A 21811-nucleotide genomic window follows, 5' to 3' on the forward strand; every position below is an offset into this window, starting at 1 on the left:
CACTAACAAAGAACTCTTGGCCAGCGATCAATTCCCAGCTCAACTCAAAACTCCACTGTAGCCCCTTCTCTTAAAAAAACCGGTAACTTTTGTTCAAAACAGGTCATCAATTTGGGCACTCACCAGGCATTGCCTGCAGCTCCTGTGTCCCTTGACACTCCTTGGATGAGGCAGGCACTTGTGCCTCTCCCCCAGGCTTGGGGCTGGCTGCTCCTGGCTCCTTGATGCACTTCCACAGCATGGCCTGTGCAAACAAAGCCCCATGAGGACACAAGGACAAAGCTGTGTCAAGGACCTGCCTTAGCCCCAGGAAGGAAAGCGATCACCACAACCATCCAGGCCTCAAGGGAGGCATCACAAGGAAACCACAACCATCCAGGCCCCAGCAAGCTGGCAGTGGGCTGAAGAGAGGTGGAAAAACACAACGCAGGACTCCTCGAGCAGGAAAGGAAGGTTCAGCATTACTGAACCCATGACAGAAAGGCCTCATGACCCGGAAAATATCCCTATTTCGGCCGTAAGCCCGCACCGCAGGGACTGCTGCCAATCCTGGGCTGACTCCAGCCGGGAATTGTTGACACAGAGGTGCCTCACATGCGGGTGCTGTGGGCAGGTCTATGTCCCTTGATATCCCTGAGACATGGTGCCATCCCAGTAGCGCTCAGCCCGAGAATTCCGGTGCTCCTGGGGCAAGACAGATGAGGAAGCGCAGAGTCCTGGCACACGGTGCTGGAACAGCCTGCAGGGATCTCACGGGAGAAGCGGGATTCCTGAGGGAAAACCAAGTTTGCTGTGCCTCCTTGCGTGCGCCAGGAGGATGGAACACTGGGAGTAAGTGGCTGAGCCGTGCGACAGCCAGGGACCGCCAGCTCCGGGATCAGGATACGGGCGGGTGCAGCTTCGGGCTTTACGACTCCGTGATGTGAAGCACCTGCGACAAGAGGTTTTTCCTTCCTGCCCACTGCTGGCAGCAGTTTGGCTAGGGTTGTGCCAGTAGCACCCTAAATAATGAATACAGGTGAGTGATCTTAAGTACATACTTGCTTTACTAGTGGTCATTTGTAGTTACTTCTAATAAAGAAATTCACAGAAATAAAACCTCTGTGTCCTGTGTCTGCTCAGCAGCCTCCTGGCTGCTTCTGGCTCACTGTGGAGGACATGGCTAACTGTGAAGGTTCATGGCTTTGGTCCCTGGTCCCAGTGGACCCATCCCTGCACGCACTGGAGGAGAAAGAGACCTGGGGAGGAGACTCCATGATCAAGGACCGGCATAGAAGGATGCCAAGCAGGAATAACCGTCAGGGAAGCCCAAAACAACCATCACTGTGGGAGGAGAGATGGAGACAGGGAGCATTTGTCAGTCAGGGAGCCCTGTTCTGGGGACACAGGGCTCACTTGTCCCTGGAAAGGGGACCATAGCACTCCTGGCTGTGTGGCTTAGAAGTCCTAGATCTTGAGTGCTCTCAGCACACCCATGGGCTCCTGCAGCAGCAGGGTTGTCACTGAACTGACCATCTCAAACCAGGCAGCTGCATGTGTTGTGGACTGGGGCTCAGACCCAGCCCTCAACCCTGCTCTGTTGGCTGGCAGGGTGCACGTTGCAAGGATTTAGGACCAGCAGCCAGGAGGAAGCAGAGGTGACCCAGCATGCCTGTGGCCACCCGTGACATCTGTTCCCACAGCAGGCACACTGCCAGCTCCTAGCTCCAGCTGGCACCACAGCACAGCCGTTTTCTCCTGCTTCTCTATGCGCATGTACACTCCGTCAGCAGTGGCACAGCCTCGCCTCTTCACACAGTGGGCAAATGCAGCGGGTGTTGCGACGGTGAAAACAAGCAAGGGGAAAAGGTATTTTTGAATAAATTCCCGTGCTGTCCTGCAGGTGCCAGCACAGAAGCACAGATATGACAGAGCCTCCGGGCCCCCTGCAGGCCTTTCTGGGCAAAACCCCACCTTTCTCTGTTTAAACCAATAAACTTTAAACCAATCTGAGACAGAACAACCCCAGTCCCAGACTTCCTCTTCCCTGTTTGTCACCATGGTAGGCAATGGATAAACCTTTGCACCCCCAAGTCCCAGCTCTTCCACCATAGCATATTACACCAAACACCCACGAGCTGCAGGCGTGGCCATGAGGACCCTCTACCGTACCAAATACAACATCCCAGTGAGTGACCAGCTTGAGGGCCTGTCCCAACAGTCACAACAGCCACAAGATGGGTGCTGATGTTGGGGGTCAAGGAAGAAGAAAGGGGTGCCCAAGAGGAAGGGCAGAGACGAGGATTTGCATGAGCATCCCAACTGGCCAGGATTCAGGGACATATCTGCCTCACCACTGTGATCTGGAGGTAATCCCAGCACAGACTACTTCCTCCCAGTCCTTGCTGGCTATGAGCAGCAGGATGCTGCAGGGCCTGGGTGAGCTCCAATGGGGTGCTGACGATGTAAAATAGAAAGGCTGCATCACCACTTCAGCCACAAGCAGTTTCCATACCACAACCAAAGCAAAGCCATGCCATACATACTTTCCGAGCTGTCCTTGTCCCAGCAGACATGTGCCCTTTTCCTGGTTCTCATGCTTTATATGTGCTCTGGCAAATGACCTCTTCTCCCTCTGACTAACAGAGCAAATGGTAGCTTAGGTGCAGCTTTGCACAATGGCAGCTTCCCTGCTGTATTCTGCTGCCAGTCCACACCTTTCCCCACCCAGTTTTTCTACAGGCCCAGAGCCCTGGTGGGAGAGATTTTCAAAGAAGAGCAGTTTGTTTCCAGGCTCCTATGCTGCCCTAAGCCATGTGCTGCTGGAGGTGCAGCACCATTCCTTTGTCAAACCTGAGCATCTGTGAGAATTGTCTGTAAGTGCACTGGGTGACACAAGGGTGGCCTTTCTCAGGCTAAAAATGCATTTTTCTGCATTGTCAGGGATCATCCATAGGACCATCTGAGCCACCTGGGTTTAAGCAGTTGGGAGTGCCATCACACCCACACACCTCTCAGCATGGACTACTTGTCCTTAAAAAGTTTTATGGTACAGGTGAAGGTAGTGGTGGGAGCAAAAAAATAATAATATTCTCCTTAAAGAATGAAGCTGGGAGATATTTGCAGGGATCAAAAGTCCTTTAGCATTTCTCTTGAGAGTGATGGAGAGAAGGTGGATGTAAACTCCACCTTCTGGATGGGAATGCAGGGCTCACAGCCCAGTGCATGGGCTGTGTAATGCCATGCAGGAAGATGGCACTATTTTTACTTAGAGAGGACACAGACAACCTATGTCCCAGACAGGTTTTTCATTGCGCATGTGAAGGAATTCATGCTCAGTGTCCATATCTCTTCAACATCAAGGTGAGCTGGTGCCAGGCACCCCATTCCTTTCTATTCAGAAAGGTGTCACTGACCAAAAGCAGAAGTCACTTGAATGCAGGAAGACCCAGCTCTGCCCTGCAGCAGTAGTCATTTTCCCAAATTTTGAAACTTGGATGAACAACACTGACTTCCTCAATGCATTAAATAGCCTTTCTGATAGCTGATCCAATAACAAAATACTAGTGAAAATCTCTCTCTGCAGCAGGCACAGGGAAATCTCAGCTACACCAGGGGCTGCTGAGATGTATGGAGCACGAAAAGGATGGGTGCTCTCAGGTGGTGCAAGAGTGACATACACAGAGGTAGGAAGACAAACTCAAAACTTTATTTCTGCAGTTAAGTAGGGGAAATCAAATGCAGTCAAGGCAAGCTCCACATGGTGCATTTCCCAACAGTCAGAGCAGTGGTGACTCCTGCTTGCAGCAGCTCCAAGGATGCAGTGAGGATGGCAGCATCTGCAACAGGATGGAAGAGGAGTGTTGGGACTGAGATGTGCCTCACCACACTCTGTGTATTGCCCCAGTCCTCCACCCTGCACAAGGTCCACAGCAACATTTTGCTTCAGGACATGTCACTCTGGTAAATCGTCCATGGCCATTTCCCCACTGCAGCAAACTTGGTCCGGTGTCAAGATGTTGGCAGGAAAGGCTCTGGGAAGCCACCTGGCTGCATGTGACAGCAGCTTTATGAACAAGCACCACCAACCCTAGCTTACCAGAATATGCCAAGCTCCCTCCTGCGGTTGATGTCTCTCTTCATTTGGCAAACAGAGCAAACAGTGCACCACAGGGTGACACAGCAGTCAGAGCAAATGGACCCCTGCTAGGGAGAAACAGGTTAGGGGACAGAGGCTTCCCAGAGAACATGTTCCAGCCAAGAAAATGTTAATCACATTCCAGGTCAAGGACTCTTCTTGGCAGGCTGCAGCATCCTGAGTAGAAAACACTGAAGCCCTGGGCTGGCACCCCAGGAACCACAGAAGGGAAGGAAGGAGCCCTTTGTGCAGGCTGCAGATAACTACTTATCTTTTGACTTCTAAGGTTCAGACAGGGAAGAAAAATGCTCACAGGAACAGAAAATGTAGGGAAAGGGAACTTGGGACCCTATGGTTTGCCCTTGGGATGGCACCAACCACCTCCACTGCAGGAAGAAACACCCTCACATATGCACTGTCCACCTTTCTCCCAAACCTGATTATGGATCTTTATCCGTGTAACCAGCTTCACCTATTCTTTATTCAGCCCACAATTATCTCAATCAAAGCTCAAAGACGGAAGCAGCATCTGAAGTGGATACAAATGGGAAAAAAAGGGGAAGTGGAGATCACTGCTGTCCTGAGCCCCTCCCTCAAGTGCAGAGAGAGGGGCCTTGGGGGCACCCTGTCTTTCAGGCTTGCAGCAGGGTGAGGGGTAGGCTCAGCACTGACCGGGATGTTGTATCTGGTGCGGTACAGGGTCCTCATGGCTACGCTGGTCCCACACAGGCAGCACTCGTTCATGTCCCCAGCCACCTGGCATGCCAGGCAGGGGAAGCAGAACATCCCACAGCAGCCTGGCAGAGGAAGAAACACAGCACTGGCTGAGGCTCTGCCTGCTCACCTGGAACCACCGGAGCAGCTGGGAGAGCCAGGCTGCCTGGCTGCACAGTGGCACCACTGAGCCAAGCAGCAGGGGCAAGGAAAGTGTGTCCAAGGCACTCACAGACACCACAGTCAGAGCAGCAGTCCATCAGGCCTGTCTGCCATGTGCATCTCGAGACAGAGGACATGGCCCCGCCGTACTGCGGCTGGATCGTCACAACAGCTGGGACAGCCATTCCCAGGTCCTCTTCTGAAAGAGGCAAGAAACAGGATAGTCAGTGAAAAAACCATGGCTGGTCTGAACCTCCAACCAAACTGGTGGCTACCACCCTTCAGCAGGCCTCCTTTTGCCCAGCTCCCTAGCTGCCACTGGAGGTGATAGAACATAACCATATCTTGCCTGCATTTCTATCTGTTCAAGGTTTTCGTGTTATCTGCCATTTTATCCAGCCTTCAAATTAGCATTAGGCCACTGATGTTCCCCACTCCACTCCATATAGGCTTTGCTAGTGCTTAGACATGACTCATTCCCCTCATGCTGAGCTGGGCTGGGCAGTGAACCCAAGCTGAAGGGAGTGACTTGGGCATTCCAGTTGTTGGACATGGTGTATTTTACACAGCATGGGCACAGGGCATGTGGGAAGCACCTGTGGACTCATTTCCTCATAACAAAGCCAGGCCACACACAAGAAGAGTAGTACAGAAAACTCGTATCTCTGGTTTCCTGATGTAGGGAGCCAGAAAGAGAGAAAATCAATGTCCAAAGACTGAAACACTCTCCTTGACTTTTTGTGGTTAAGCAAGCAAGTAAACCTTGAAAACCAGTAAACCTCAGGTCTAAAATAATAATAATGATGATAATGATAATAGTAAGAATAGCAACAAGAACAATTCCTTTCTGCTTCTAATTCCCTAGCCAAGTAAAAAAGCACAAAGTACTTCAAGGTAAAAAGTCTAAGAAAGTTTGGGTTTGGGTGAGGTTCTCTGAGATAAGATAAACTGCTTACTCACATTTGTTGACCCTTCTTTTCTGTAAGTTGGGTTGATTTATTTTATGTGTTAGAAACAGCAGTTCGACAAAGGCAGACCCACCCTACTGGCTGGTCAGCCTCCTCCTCTTCCTCCTCCTCCTCCTATTGCTCCTGAGCTCAGAAGCCAGAACAGAAACTCAAATTAAGGAGTGATGCTGGGGGAGGGGGAGCACTTCTTTCTCTATCCTTCGGAGTAACACATGCTTCTCCAGAAATCCCACTCCTGGCTTCAGCTGGCAGCACAGACCAGTCTACAAGCCCTGCAGGAGTGCAGCTGGAGGTAGTATTAGGTGTGTGTCCAGAGGGAGGTGCAACACCTCTGATAACCCACAGCTTCCCTCTGCCTGCCAACAGCAGTGCCACTCACTCAAGTATTATTCACCTACTTTCTTCTCTCCTAGCTGCAAACAATAATGAAGAGTTTGAAGCATAGCTGCTCTTGCCACCAACAGCACACCCCAATGAGGGGACAAGCAAGCACAGAGAGAGACCAGGTATCAAAAGCCATCAATATCCAAGCTTCTGGTAGGGCAGCTCAGTTTAAACAGAGAGTACTGAGTACCAGTCAGATTCCTTCAACACATACAATTGTGTTAGCATCAGAAAGCAGTAAGCAAAGGTAAACTTACCATAATCCAGCTTTTGCACATAGCTTTTTAAAAGCGCCCCTGCCCCGTCCCGACCCACCCTCCCCCCGACTTCCCCAAGTGGATTTGCCAGATAGTTTGATTTATATTTTGTGCTAAGCAGGAAAAAAATAAAAAAAATCTCTACTTTGACGCTATTATCCCACTCTTCCCAGGCTAACAAGTTACTAATATTTCCATGCTTTCAGAGAACTAACCTGGTGAGCAGCCTTGCCTCCTCTCCCTGCACAAAGAGGCTCTGGCAAAGATGAAACTAAACTTACTCCCTCGGATGTTCTTATTGGCAGCCAGCAGTAAAAAACATACAATGAGTGGGAGGTAACTTGAAGGGGGAGGTCAGGAGCTGTGCCCTGTCCTTACAACCACAGACTTTACAAGTGCAGAACACATTATTTTTCCTTTTCCCAAGGTTAGTTACTTCTTTAAAAAAAAAAAAAAGTTTGCATGTTTATTGTCTTATCCCCTTAACTTTGCCCACATGATGTTGCTGCTCAGGGAAGGGCAGCTCTGAATAATGTACTGTCACAGCCCTTAGAAAATAGCTGAGGGTCAGTTGCATATCTCATGAACACTGAAGTGATTGCAGCTGGTACAAGGAGAGAGCTGCTCCCATCCTGGGGGATGTCTGCACTTCCCTCATCTCTCCCATGCTAGGGACACTGCACACAGTGGAGAGAGTCTTGGGTGGCTGATCAGACTGGAAATGATGCTATGGATGGGAGTGTGCAGTGCCATCTGGGCAAGGGGCCTGAACCCCTGTGCCACAGGCACCGAAACATAAAGTCCAGCGCACAGTGAAGAGCTCCCAGCCAGGGCCAAATGGTACCACCAGCTTCACAGCAGCTCTTAGTCACAGCTGGTCAGACTTAAAAGTGGTTTCAAATCCCTCTACAATTGCATGCTAGCACTAGAAATGGTTTGTCACAAGATGCTTAACACATCGTGTGTAAGAAAGACATCACACATCTTCTGGCTGAGCTTCTGCTTCCTGTGGCTTGCTACCTTTTCATGCTTTCAGTGAGGCCACTCTTTCTCCAGGTCACTCAGACTTACAGGATAATGCCTGTGGGAATCAAGCTTTACCTCAGGAGCTCACAAGGTAAAAAAACCACTAAAGTAAAAATCAACAAATCAATCCTCTTGTTACAAACAGATCAGTCCAACTTATACATTTTGTAGTCTACTGCTTCATTAACTGCCTAACTTTCACTGAGTTGCACCTGCACACAAGCAGAACTACCAGAGGGTGCAAGTGCGAATCTTCCTGTACCCATCCCCATCTTCATAGAATGGTGGGAAGCAGGAGAACCTCAGCAGTTCAGCTTACTCCAGAAAGCCTCTGGAGCTGACCCATGGCTAATTTCCAGCTTGGACATGTGCTCTTTGCCTTTTCTATGGCAGTTTTATCCCAAGCTGACAGCTTCATCCAGAGCAATGCAGGGGACAATGGACCTTCCCTTCTGCTGTCCCTCGTGTCTGCCACATGTGGTGTCCTTGCTTTAACACCTGAGCAGGAGCAAAGTAAAGAGCCACACAGGATGCATCATGAAGTTAATCCAGCATTAACCAAGGTATTAACAAAAGGACATCCAACACACTTTGCAATGGTATTTGAGGAGTGAAAAGTATTTTTTAATGTATCAATGTTATTTAGCAGAATAAGTTGTACTGTGGATTAAAAAAGACCTTTACTACTTAATGATTATGATGTTTCTTAAGGCAGATGGGAGAAGGTATTGAGAGAGTTGAACCTGGAGAGGTGATGTGCAAGATGGGGAAGCTGTATGGCTCCACACCTGCTGTATGTACATGACTGCAAGTCCCCTTCAAAGGAGAGCTTTGGTTCTCCATGACAGTCTCATGACCCAACATTGCTCACCCTGATGGAAATGTAGGTTATAACCTCTGATGGAAGCTCCCCAGCAGTTTAACCTCCATTTTTCTGACTTGTTATGTCATAAATAAATCAGCACTGAGCAGCTGATTTATTTGAATTCTTTAAAGCAATTTTTTGCCTCTCGCTTCCCCTCCTGCCACTGATTTCTCAAGCAAACCCCAAAGACAACACTCACTGCCTCTGTACCTGCCAAACCTGGCAGCACAGCATCTCATGGCTGAGCTGAGACATAGAAAGGACTGAGAGAACACTTTCCCCATTCTACCCAGCACATGAGAAAAAACCCACCAGTAGTCGTCCCCAGGTGCTGCTAGCAGCGGTCCTGCTGTGGAGAGTATATTCATCAGATAAAGACACAATAAGGGAAGGAACTGTGTAGGTGCCAGAGTCCTGCTTGGGGTTGAGCAACCAAAAGTTTATCACCTGTCACCTGGGAGAGGAGGCATGCACTGCACACTGGACCTTCAGCCCGCCCTTTACCTAGCCAAGAGCAACCTCAGCCCCACCAGCTCCAGGGACAACCTGTATATACATGGCCTTGGCTTTCTGCCCTGGGTTTTCCTTCCAAGAAGGAGGGAGGCAGGAAACTCCCACCCTAATCTAACAGATACAGTCAAAGTGACACTCAACTATGGTCTGCCAAATCCTTCTTTTACTGCCTTGCTGCACGCACTGGGCAGTGTCATGCATGCAGAAGTGCAGGGGAAAAAGCAAAAAAATTCAAGGTGCCTTCCAGCAAATGCTTAAAAGCACAACAATAATGCATGTTATGGTGTACATAAGTCTGTGTTTTCCTCCATTTTCCTCTCAAGTACTGTTATTTCCATTTATACATATTCCCTGAAAAAGTGATTAATAGCATTACAGAATTTGGGGAAAATAAGCTCTGATGAAGCTGAAAATCTGTTTGACAAATATTTGGCTGTGCTGCAGCATGAGAGGCAACAAAAAATGCACAGAGGCTTTTCTACTAAGCAGCCACCTAAGTGGTGTGGTTTCACAGTGTTGAAGTGAACACTGAACAGTGGTTTCACCAGTGTTGAAGTTTCTCCCCAAAGCAGTCCCCTGGTGTTATGTATGTGCTGCTGCTTGTGAGGTTGAGCACTGAACAGTGATAACTTGAAGATAAAATTATTCTACTTCAGTATCAAATCACAGAAAAACATTTATGTTGGAAAATACCTCTAAGATCATTGAGTCCAGCCATTAATGCAGCACTGCCTTGTTCACCACCTGTCCCCAAGCACCACAACCTCACACCTTTTGAACACTTCAGGGATGGTGATTCCACCACTTGTCTGGGGAGCCTGCTCCCATGTGTGATCACCATTTCAGCAAAGGAATTTATATCGAGTCTAAACCTTCCCTGGTGTAACTTGAGGTCGTTTCCTCTCCTTCTGTCACTTGCTACCTGAGAGATGAGACCAACTTGCACCTGGCCACAAGGTCCTTTCAGGGAGTTGTAGAAAGTGAGACATTCAGAGCTGAACTCTGTGAATGCTTTGACATCAGGGCAGGAAAAAAATAAGGTCTTGTGCAATGGCAGGCCACCACTTTCCCCCACTGCCCTTACAAATCGCTACAGGCTTGGTTCTGTTCTTTATGCAGTTGATACAACTTATTTTACATTAGCTATATTTTATTTATTTTATTTTGTATTAGTTGTATTTCCTTGTTACTGTACCTGTCACAGACAAGCTTGGCAATTTGGAGGAACTGTGTTTCACAGGCATAAGAAGTCAGGGGTGGCTTTGGATTTTGTTTTGCATTAGGATGGGAATTTCCACCCCAAAAAATACAGCTGTATTGTTAGAAGCATTAAACTTGGCATGAACACTTTTCTTTTATTGTTGGTTTTGTTTCTGTTTCTTTTAAATGTATTAGGCCTTTTTCTGCTTTATTCAGACAAAATCACTTCTGTACAGCTGCCTGGAAGTGGTATTTTTTTATGGTTTTTTTAAACACCACCATCCAGGCAAAGAAAAATGCTGTAAAACCAATGACTTTTTTTCTGTTCCTTTTGTAATTCTTGTACTGCATCTAGCACGCTGCATTAAAATTTGCTCTGGCCTTTTGCCTATATCACAAAATGCAGAGAGGCATTGCAGGAAACGCAAAATCACCTCTTCAGTATACCAGGAGCCTTCAGCTGGTACCTAAATTTCTCATTATCCATGGCTGGCTAAGATACACATTTTTTCTTGGTAGCTTTCTTTTGAAGCTCAGAGCTTCTCTCCTCGTACTGTGAAGTGTTTAGAAATGAATTAATGGCCCTCTCCTAGCTTTTGCCAAAGTGGAAATAGAAAAGGAATGCCTTTTTTTTCCTGGTCATGTCACCAGTGGTTGGTGAGATGCCTGACCTACTGCCATGGCATTGCCAGGCTCTCTGGCAGCCAGACCGGCTGGCACAGGCACTCCAGATGTTTGCAGAGCATAGCTCCTGTAGCACGTACTTGGGAACAGAGGGAGGGAAAACCCTGACCTGCCCCATTAACACCATTATATTTACCAAGAAATACGAACAGCAGAACTCAGGCAGAGTTTGCCTTGGCTGACCTTCCTCTTACAAGTCTTCTCCCTGGGAAAGGGGAGTGTGAGAGCTCCCATGTGCCACTGTACAAAACAGTCTTCTAAGGCAAAGATCCAGCCCCACCCTGCAGGTTTCCAATGCCTTGGCAACCTTTCTATCTCTGCAGGAGTAGCACCCTTAACTCTATAGGGCTAATCCTGGACAAAGAGCTGGTGCTGCTTTGACACGCTCTTCTACAAAGTGCAACACGTAGGCAAGGGCTGATGTTAGTATAGAGCTTTCTGTTTCACTGAGCAACTGGCAGTGTTTCAGTTTGCCACTGTTAGTGACATTTGACCTTTCTGTTGCTGGAAAAAAGCATCTGTTATCTCAACATCCTGTGGAGGAATACTTGGAAAAGGAGGTGCGGGAGAAAGGGAATGGTAGGGCAGAAGAAACTTCCAGAGGATGTTGTTTAGTCCTGCAAAAGCACACTAATAAAAGCTGATGCTTAGAGACAAGAGTTTTTGAAAACTTTTTAAGAAACTTCATCCAATTACAGCAGAGAGCATCTTAGTGAAGATTTGGAATAGAACACCTTGGAAATGAAGGGAGGAGATGTACATATATCTGCCAACAGATCCAAACAGGAAGGTTTTAGCCAGGAAGCAGCTCGATAAGAAATAAAGAGCCTTTATCTCTTTTGTGCTTTAAAAATTATTACTTTCTGTGTATTAATCATAAAATGCTCATGCAACTAACATCCTCAGTAGCCTTTACCTCTTTTGCACTTGATAAATTATTTATTTCCTTGTGTTAATCAAAAAATTTTTCACAAACTTAATATCCTCAGTATTACAGCCTGGAACCTAAATCTTTCTGTTTTTCAGGCAATGAACCTAAAATACAGCTATATCTTATCTGTGCAAAAAGAAATTAAGATGAATTTGGAAAACTCACACAGAAAACCTGAAGTGATTTTCAAGTTCTGGACATGAGGACTGTTTTTAAATTTTATTTTACACTGTATTTAGCGATACCCTTTTCCTCTTCTCATTTTAAGACAAACACTTGTGCGGAGGGCTAGTTACGTGACAAAGGCCACGTAGACATGCTCTGGATAGCTGACCAAGAATTGGAAAAGTACCGGACCCAGCTAATCTGAGTCCATGCACCTGCAAGGACACTGTGGCCTTGAGCATAGCTGTATTATGATAACAAGATGCTGTAGTTGAGAAAGAGAGAGATGAGAAAAAGAAGATGTAAGTTGTAAGGAATGAGGAAGTAAGAAGAGAACTGGTATCTATAGTATAACCAATAGATTGCTTAGCTTACAGAATATGTATGAGCTTATTACTTGTTGTGCATAAATGTCTGATGCTCTAATCAAGAAATGAAGCTTGCTGATCTCTCATATTGAGCGTCCCAAGCCTCCCTCAACGCGACACACTTGTGACAAGCAGTCAACAGACAAAGGACACCAGAAGGTTCAAATGCACAACAAAATGTGAGCTCTTCCCAAATCTGAACTACTTAAAGATGCTTTAGTATGTGAAAAGCAGATTAATAACTGTTGCCACCACCTCACTAAAATAACACTATGTAAACTGATCCATACTATTTACTTTACAAGACTTTTTAATTACTAGTAAACAGCTAATAAACAAAGTTCAAGTTGGATGCATCAAATTCTCCCTCTACAAAATGCAGCTATGTCACAGAACTGATCAGAAGCCTATGGTTTTTCATTATTAAACTGCTTTTCTTCAGCTTAGTACTTTCTCCACCCCAGGATACAAACCCTACTTAAGAACAACTTCTGTGTAAGGACCATTTAGTTAGCCTGCACTTGCTATTTTTACTGTTTCTAGGCATTCCTCTAGAAACAAGTTTTTCCTGTAAGACTACAAATAAGACCAGTAGGCATAAGTCAAAACAAACAGAATTTAAAAAATGTCAACAAGTTTGCATGACGAATTTGTAGCCCAGGGTCAACCACTGCTCACACATATTTGGCAACAGCTCTGGGCTTCTCGGCTTTTGTTTTCAGTCCTTAGTATGTACTCAAATCACTCTGACAAACAAGCTTAGCTCACTCTGTGCAGGCAACTTTGCAGAAACCTGTTCTTTTCACATGAAGCCCGTCCTTTTCACAGGAAAGCACCTGCTGCAGCAATCACAGCAAGAGCAGAAAATCTTAAATACTTCTCTACTGACTCCTTACTGTGGACCTTACACATTTAGAATCCTGACTGCTTCTAGACATCACAGAAGAAAAACAGTTATTGCAACTCCTCCATGAAGCAAGCTCCAACTCAAACTGAAAATTACCTTTGTAATAAATCAGACCATCAAACATCTACAGCCAGATTTTATTTACAACCAGAAATAATTTCGCATTTTTACCCATGCTGTCTCTAAGAGACACCTGCTTCATATAAAATCTTGGGTTCACAGTCTCCACAGCTTGACAGAAGTTTGCTGCTACTACACAGGATCAGCAGAGCTTTTTGGAGCTTCTATGCAGATTGAAGTTATTCCCAGATAACCAAAACTTTCATTGTAGAATAATCAAAACTGCATGATTTCAGAAACAAGAATGTTTCCACCAGCTTTTATAAATAAACAATATAAAGCAGCTATATTTACATTACAAGTGTTTTCCTTCTTATAATACTTACACTTCAGTTAGACTAAAATATCAGTATAGTGATTTCAACTATCTGTTCTCTGAAGGATCTTCTACATTTAAGCCTTTTCATTTCCACAGATTTCCAAGCACAATCCCTATGAAGAGCAGAATTCCTACAGTACGATTTGAAGCAAATTTCTTCCAACAGTCTTCAGGCTTGTCTATGTCCAAAGTGTAAATCTGCAAAAGCACAGTACAACATAAGACGATTATTATTATTCTACAGACTCATAAATATCGGAAACATCACAAAATTATCCGCAACTTCAAAAAATTATTCTTAAGCTCTAAAGTCTACCCTTAACTCCAAAAGAAACAGGAATACTGTGTTTAATTTTTTTTTTTTTTGCATAACTGGCATCTGTGTTTGACAGATTTTTTTCAACATATAGCAGAAAAGTCAAGGACCTCATATGAACATGATTCCCAGACCATCTCAATGGAAGACTATATAAACAGCCCAGTTACTGGTGTGTCTGGATTGATACTTAAAAGTGCAAAAATATCTGGGCATGTAAATAAGTCTCCTTGAGATTTTTCTCATTAGGTTGCCACCTAATTCTTCAATGTAACTTTAAATAAAGATGAATGCACTTTTCCATCTCTGCTACAAGGTGTTGTTCTGTGTTTCAGTAGAGACAAGGCACTGGAGAGCCAGCAGTGAAACAAAGCAAGTGCCAAACCCTGCCTTGCCACACAGGGCTAGTTTCAGTCCAGTTGCTCTTAGCCAAGTTCATGCAATTCCCTTCCAACAACAAACAAGGACCAGGACACCTGCACTCGCAGCCAGAAGGCCTGGCTTACCCACATGGCAGCTCTCTGCTGTGAGTCACAACTAAAAGTGGAAAAAAACAAAAAAACCCCAAAACCAAAAAAACAAAACCAAAAAACCCCCAACTCACAAGGTACAGCAAGTGCAAATTTACTGAAAAAATATTCCCAAAATCAAAATTTGGTGCAAAAGTCTTGAGCACGATAACAAGAGGAAATGTTGAGCAAAATGAGTGAAAGGATTAACAGAGAAGGAGCCCCTAAAACCTCAAACTTTGCACTTCAGCCTTTGAAAAAGTTAAAACAGAAAGAAGTGAAACCTTCCCCAGGAAATCTGCTTCATTTGTGGTTGTAGAGAGAAATCAGAGCTGGATCCTAGTCAAATAATCAAAAACACTCTTCACAAGCTTCTCAAATATGATGTGATCCACATCCTTAAGAACCTGTCAGCTCCTCAGACACTGGGAACTCAAAACACTGAACTGGCAAATTAAACTCAACAGCAGCTAAGCTATTCTTTCAGAAACACGAGGAAAATAGAAGATGTTATTTTTCTATTGGTGCACTTCTTGAGAAGGATACAATTTGACATCATCATCACCCAAATTTTTCTGCCTCAGGCAAAAATTCAGTGAATCAAGGAAATCTTGGAAATCCTGATCCTCAGGCATCTTACTCAGCTTTCTAAACTCAGCTAAGGACACAATTAGAAATCTTGAACAAGAAGATATGCATAAAAACGTTTAAGCAGGACTTATTTTAATAATTCCTCAAAAAGAAGCTACTCTGTGGTACACAGAACAGTTCTGCTCTTTTGACTTTGGCAGTCCACACAATTGTGAATTCTCCATCATTTATACTCATTGGTCTGCATCCTCACTTATAAAGATCCTTAAAATGGTTCTCATTTATGATAAAACTACAGCACAAAGGCTCTCTGACAATTCAAACTGTAAATGATCATACAGTGGACATAGTATTCTTTCCCTCATACATTTCCAAGCACAGTCACTATGAAAACAGTGGCTGAGTGCCAGACTACATCACCACAAGAATTCTCTTCCCAAGTGATATGTTTAATATCCATTACCTGCATGAGCTCCACCCATTAAAATGCAACATTACAATCAACGTGCTATATAAAAAGTTCTACATTACCGCAAATTTAACTTCTCAGACTAGCAATGGTTTTACTACTTGCAATACACAATACTCTGCCATCACTTACCTATCAAGACCAGCAATTAATTTTTGAATAGACTGACTTGTCCCTTACTACAACACTGTGTAACACAGTTGTTAGGATTCAGAAATAACAAGATAACAGGATCCTATCTGCATCCTTTACTGACAGAGGTAATCTCTTTCTTTCTCTTATTCATAAAAATTTCTAAATGAAAGCAACTACAAGACTGAATTGGATTGATCTCTGCTTTTAAGAGAACTCTTTAGAACTGTCAAATTAACATAAAATTATAATGTTAACATCTGCCATTATGCGTGCCAGACACTGCAAGAACTGAATCAGAACAGTTAACACCACAGTATTTTGCAGCACATTGAGGTGGATCTAGCAGCAGCTGCTACTGGCAGTGAGAAGAAAACTCATTCCTTGAGATCACAGCTTGATGTGTGGCACTTCTCTTGGTTACAAACAAACTGAAACTCAGTGCTCCACTGTTTGTGGTCAGGACTGAAGGTCTCCTCAACCAAAAGGTCTGCAAAAGGTACTTACGAAGACCAAGCTTATTTTCAGAAGACTTTAGTTCTCTTTACAGAACTGCTTTTCATGGGTAGCTCATTAATTGATGTGAGTTGAAAAGCCCTCTGACTTCTTAGTAAGAACTTCCTCATGGAAAAAGTATGAATAAATCCATCAAACCTGGTGTGCCAGGTGAGCTGCTACGGCAGCCACAGCCAAGTAATACGGGACGGTTTGGTTGCAGTTCATCCCTGCCACACACAGACTCAGGAGCATTGCCAGGCTGAAGCCACTGAGCCACTGCTTTGTGTCCTCCCTGAAATGCAATGCAGTTGACTTCACACCAATCATGATGTCATCCCTCTTATCCTGGAATGAAAAGATTAATTACCACAAAATCCATAATCCAATGCCACTTCATAAGAAAAATAACAATTGAGGACTTGCTGAAATTTTCAATGCTTCTTACTAGGAACCCAATTTAATGGCACTTGTAGGTCCCCACATTAAAATTCAAACTAGAAGGCTGGTCTTAGAGCTGTTTAGCAGCCAGGAGTTACTACCAATGTCAAAGTTATTTCCACAATGCAAAAGCATAAGAGCACAAAGGGCATTGTTCTTCCATCTTTCCACGTGACTTGTAAAACCTTGGCAAACAGCAACAAAATTTTGAAGGGCTGGGACTTCTTTGGGGCTGCTTCAGCACAGCTGCAGGTGAAGAACTGCAAGAGGTTAGCTCAGCTGTTTGACAACAAATTTGTAAACAAAACATACAAACTTGTGTGTTTTAACAGTTTCACTGTCACCCTACCTGATGTGCATAAATGGTGTCGTACACCAGTGTCCACATGACTCCAGCAAAGTATAAGGGCAAACACACAGACCACTCACATGACCCTTTGATGGCAGACCATCCAAGAAGGGCTCCCCAATTAAATGTAAATCCTAAAATCATTAAGAGAATTATAAAAAAAAAAAAGTTACAAGAATGCCAGCAGCAATTAAATACAATTTATCTGAGAGCATATCATATCAGCAGCCTTTTGTATAAAACCAACATCTCTGTTTTTCTACCACTTAGTTTCAGGCAGGTAATAGATATGAATAATTTGACATTAAATACTTTGGACATGCAAGATAAAATACACATGCCACACATTTTTCCCTAATTTGAGTTTGACTTCATTAGTGTAGGGAAACATTTGCACAGAACTATTCCAGAATACTCTAACAACAGGTCTGAAGGTAAAATGCTCAGGTGTCAGTGTAACAAAACATATCAGCATAACTGGCTGCAAAACAGTACACAGTAGCCAACTATGGTATTTCTAGCGCAAAAATGACAATTTTGGTTAAAAATCCCCTGAAGACAGCTGGAATGTGAGAGCCAATATACACAGGTATGTTTTAGTAGCTCAACCTAAAATACAAGCACCATCAGTATCTGTTCAGGAGTTTTTTTTGGAAGCTGAAGACTGAAATGCTGTATAGACATATCTGTATTTAAGAAAGGTTTTGAAATAACTGCAAAACTACAGCTCATTCTCAAATGACAAATGTTTATTTCCACCCTACTCTTCTACCTCCAATCACTGCATCAAAACAATGAACTGATTTCTAACAACGAAAAAAACCCAACCCCAAAGCCACACAATAACTCCAATGCCTGTCATAAATTAAGAAGCTTGTGGCACAACAACACTTGGCCTGTAAAGTATTCCTATTTTGATATAAAGTTATAAAAAGTCAGATTGCTAAAGCTGAAGTACTACCTTGTAAAACACCCCAAAAATTACATCTGAAATTAAAAAAGGAGAAAAAAATCTTTCCATCTTACCTAAAACTAGCTGTGGCCAGTATGTTATTCTCTTCATCAGAGGGTAGGTGATCACAAGGAATAAAGAGGCTGCTCCCAGAATGATACTGTAAAAAGTACCAAGAGAATTATTGTTTGCCAGGCTAAAGACCAGTAGACGCAGTGCAGCATTGCAGGAGCTGTACACAGTACTGATCTAATTATTTTCCTTTCAATTACAATTCCATGACTAATAACTTCCTCACTCTGACCCCAACACCTTTTCTACTCAAAATCTCTGTGCTTAACTCAGGACCGAGTACCAGACTTTAAAAACCAAAAGACTCATACATCACCTGTAGTAATTCAGACAGAGAAGCACACAGAGTGCCAGGCTGAGCTGTCCCCCAAGAAAAACAAAGGACTGGAAAGTGGAGATATCTCCAGCTGCCAGGGGTCTGCTTGCTGTCCTTGCAACCTAAAAAATGGAAATAATATTACCACTAGGTACATTTGTAACTGATGGGAAATTTACAATGCTTTTTTTTTTCCTATTTTCTGAAGAGAAATGAAAAGGTCCTAATTCTGTTTGCTTTTGTTTCTCTCTAATGGCATTTTCAGAATCCAGTCCCATTGATGTGGAGTTAATAGCTGTGAAAAGACATTTAATCCCAACTGGAATACAGAGGAGTTTAGAAACTCTGTCTGGAGCAAGAAATCATACACGGTAAACTGAATAAAGAAAAAAGTATCAGAAAAAAGTTAAATGAATGGTGAATAGTTGCCAAAGGTTACCAACGGAAAAAAAACTCCAAATGACTGAATTTCACCTCAACATGAGGAAGAACTTCTCTACACTGAGGGTGGCAGAGCACTGGAATAGCCTGCCCAGGGAAATTGTGGATCCCTCTCTGGAGACATTCCAAACCCCACCTGGACATGTTCCTGTGTCACCTGCTCCAGGTAATCCTGCCTTGGCAGGGTTGGACTGCATGATCTCCAGAGGTGCCTTTCAACCTAACAATTCCATGAAATTGTACATGTTGATGGAAAGTCTATTCAATGAGGTTCAAAAGCCAAATTTTACAGAATATTCTGTACATAAAAAGTATCTTGCCTATGCTTGAATAATGTGAATTTAAATAAACCCTTTTAGCTTGTTCTCCCCCCCACCATCAGGCTATGCTAACACTAAATATGGCTTTTGGAGCAGTAAACAGGCACTTACCTGTGACCAATTCCACTGCACAGTGCAACCAAACATAGGATGTTTCACTTAAAGAAAACATGTCCCAAACAATCAGTAACACAAAATCTAAACCCCAAACCACCATCACCAACCAACTCCTGCTGTTGGCCTGGCCTCTATGGCACCTGTGTTGAAGGAAGATTTTTAAGGTACCCCAGAAAAAGCTGTGAATGCAATTTTAAAAACTTTCTATCTGACCACATCACATAATGCACAAATTAAACCATTATATTGAAATTCCCTCTTACTTATCACATCCCCACATCAAACCCGTTTAGCATATGTAGTTTTTAACACCTTCCAAACCCTAAATCATCCAAAGCTAGTATAAACCCCATTCTGATTCCCTGCCTTCCCAACAGCACAAACACAAGTGCCATACTAAGACCTTCACATACTGGATTGGCTCATTATTCTGTGTCTTGCAGGGCCAAAACCCAAACTCCAAAACTGCAGGAGCAATACAGGAACAAAAAACATGAGGAGCAAACAGTGACACATCACCAGGATGTTCCCCTCCAAGCCCAAACCTGTGCACATTTCAAAATCTCACACTGGGCGCTGCCTTTTGCTTATTTCTCTCTTCTGAACAAATGAGAGATGATAAATGAAAACATACAACATAATGATACTCTGAACAGCCAAAATTAACAGTACAACAATAAAAGGAAATGCTTCTCCTAAAATTAAGGGGAAAAAAAGTCATTTTTGGATAGATTGTACACCAGCAACTGTAGCAAAAAAGTGTTACTTGGTTTGTTCTGTGGCGCAAAACAAGGTTGAAAAATAAACTTGTTCAAGTACTGCCTACAGCCAACAGCATGTATTTTATCTTACACAGAGGTGAGTATTCTAGAAGACTTACTACAGTCCTGGACAGAGAAATAAAATACTTTCTACAATTTTTGGAGGAAATGTAGACAAATCAATTGCGTGCATCTCAGACAGAAACATGGAGGAATTCCTGAACCTGGAGTCTGCACTCATCAAGGAATCACTGGTGATGCTCATGTAATTCAGTGCTTTCAGAATCCTTGGTGCATGGCTCAGAAAAAACAGAATGTGTTAAATGGAGTTTCTCTCCCTGGATACATTCAAAACCCATTTGGATGCGTTCCTGCGTAACCTGCTCTCGGTGACGTGGCCTTGGCAAGGGAGTTGAATTAGATAATCTCCCGAGATCCCTTCTAACCCCAAAAATTCTGTTGATTCTGTGACAATGGAGATGAACAGGCACATGCTTGGTTCTCTGAATCACAGAAGGGCTTGAGTTGGAAGGGGACCTTAAAGATCACCTCATTCCAACCCTCGTGTTGTGGGCAGGGATGCTTTACTAGACCAGGTTACCTGCAGCCCCATCCAAGTTGGCCTTGAACAGTTCCAGCGATGGGCCACCTAAAACTTCTCTGGGCAACCTATTCCAATGCCTCACCATCCTCAGAGTGAAGAACTTCTTCCTAATATCTAATCTAAGCCTACTCTTTCAATTTGAAGCCATGCCCCCTTGTCCTGTCACTGCACGCTCGTGTAAGCGGCCTTGCCCCACGGTTCACTACCTGTCTGTCATAGTCGCGGTCCCACATGTCATTGATGGTGCAGCCGGCCCCTCGCATGAGCACGGCTCCGACGCCGAACAGGGACAGCATGCGCCAGTCTGGGAGACAGCCGGGCGCGGCCGCCAGCCCGATGCTCCAGGTACACGGCAGGTACAACAGCCACGTCCCTACAGGGAGACAAAACCCGCGGGTGGGCTCAGCGAGGAACGGGAGGCCACGGGGGGCACGCGGTCCCGACCCTCCCCGCCGCGCTCACCGGCGGGCTGGTGCAGGCGCATGAGCCGCAAGTAGGGCTGCAGCGGGGCCGGCGCGGCGCGTACCAGCTCGGCCGCCGAGAAGCTGCGCGGCCCCAGGGGCGCGGCGGGGCGGCGGAGCAGCAGCGGCGGGGCGGCGCCGGTAGCGGCAAGGGGCAGGCGGGCGTTGCGGAGCCCGAGTGTGCCCCGGAGTCCGGGGCCACCCCGGCACAACCGCGCCAGCAGCGCCGCCGCCATCTTAGCGCCGCCCCGCTGCCGGCGGGACGGAGTCTCTTGGACTTGCGCATGCACGGCGCCATTAGGCACCCTGCGCCGGGGCTGAGGCGGGGCAGGATGTGGGGTCCGAGTGTGCTCAGTGAAATCCTCGTCCTCGAAACTTAACGTGATCGTTCTGAACATTTGTGTCATCTCCAAGACCTTTCCTCACTGTGGGTAATTAACAAAAAAATAAAATAAATAAAAAAAATCAGATTTCCCATGTGGCCTTTGTATCTCTTCTCCTCGCTCACTCAGTTCTCCCACCAGCTGTGTGAGGGACTGAAAGGCTGGGGGTTAATGACTCCAACAATCAGCGAGTTCCAGAAGTAGCGCGCTCTTGTCTGAGGCCGGGCTTGCACTCCCCGAGCCGCACGGGAGGAGGAGAGGGCTTGGGGTGTGTCTTGGGAAATCTCAGACCAGCATAGGATCAGCCGAGGTGGCCATAACAAATCCACCTACGCTTAGCAACAGGGGAGGTACCTGGGCATTCCCACCTGAACCAGATTGT

General features: G+C 45.1%; 2 protein-coding genes across 4 annotated transcripts; both read right to left on the minus strand.

Moving 5' to 3' along the window:
• Positions 1–3666: 3666 nt before the first annotated feature.
• PLAC8 (placenta associated 8) lies at positions 3667–5186 on the minus strand. Of its 2 annotated transcripts, XM_050973876.1 has the most exons (4): positions 5064–5186; positions 4790–4914; positions 4079–4182; positions 3667–3818 (listed from the first exon to the last, which is right to left on the minus strand). In XM_050973876.1, coding segments are annotated over exons 1-4 (345 nt in total). In that variant the 5' UTR covers positions 5179–5186; the 3' UTR covers positions 3667–3817. The 2 variants fall into 2 exon arrangements, with proteins under 2 accessions (XP_050829833.1, XP_018782489.1); XM_018926944.3 differs by lacking the exon at positions 3667–3818 and having other exon boundaries at positions 4075–4182.
• Positions 5066–21286, minus strand: COQ2 (coenzyme Q2, polyprenyltransferase). 2 transcript variants are annotated; one of them, XR_007777483.1, is made up of 8 exons: positions 21048–21286; positions 20792–20958; positions 18343–18464; positions 18029–18114; positions 17003–17136; positions 16372–16560; positions 13708–13898; positions 5066–5192 (listed from the first exon to the last, which is right to left on the minus strand). XR_007777483.1 is itself a non-coding variant. In XM_009101371.4 (7 exons), the coding sequence occupies exons 1-7, from the start codon at positions 21280–21282 to the stop codon at positions 13785–13787; spliced, it is 1047 nt and encodes a 348-aa protein (XP_009099619.2). In that variant the 5' UTR covers positions 21283–21286; the 3' UTR covers positions 13385–13784. The 2 variants fall into 2 exon arrangements, 1 of the variants encoding a protein (XP_009099619.2); XM_009101371.4 differs by lacking the exon at positions 5066–5192 and having other exon boundaries at positions 13385–13898.
• Positions 21287–21811: the final 525 nt, after the last annotated feature.

The sequence above is a fragment of the Serinus canaria genome, chromosome 4 (genome assembly GCF_022539315.1).
Source record: "Serinus canaria isolate serCan28SL12 chromosome 4, serCan2020, whole genome shotgun sequence".
Taxonomy (NCBI): domain Eukaryota; kingdom Metazoa; phylum Chordata; class Aves; order Passeriformes; family Fringillidae; genus Serinus; species Serinus canaria.

Coding starts and splice junctions, on each gene's coding strand:
- PLAC8 (XM_018926944.3), bottom strand. CDS start 5,178: ATGGCTGTCCCAGCTGTTGTGACGATCCAGCCGCAGTACGGCGGGGCC. Junction 4,915..5,063: donor CTGCTCTGACTGTGGTGTCT/GTGAGTGCCTTG, acceptor TTCCTCTGCCAG/GCTGCTGTGGGATGTTCTGC. Junction 4,183..4,789: donor GCACCAGATACAACATCCCG/GTCAGTGCTGAG, acceptor TCTCCCTAGCAG/GGGTCCATTTGCTCTGACTG.
- COQ2 (XM_009101371.4), bottom strand. CDS start 21,282: ATGGCGGCGGCGCTGCTGGCGCGGTTGTGCCGGGGTGGCCCCGGACTC. Junction 18,465..20,791: donor ACCGCGACTATGACAGACAG/GTAGTGAACCGT, acceptor TCCATTTTTTAG/GTTGCAAGGACAGCAAGCAG. Junction 16,561..17,002: donor ACACCATTTATGCACATCAG/GTAGGGTGACAG, acceptor TTTTCATTCCAG/GATAAGAGGGATGACATCAT.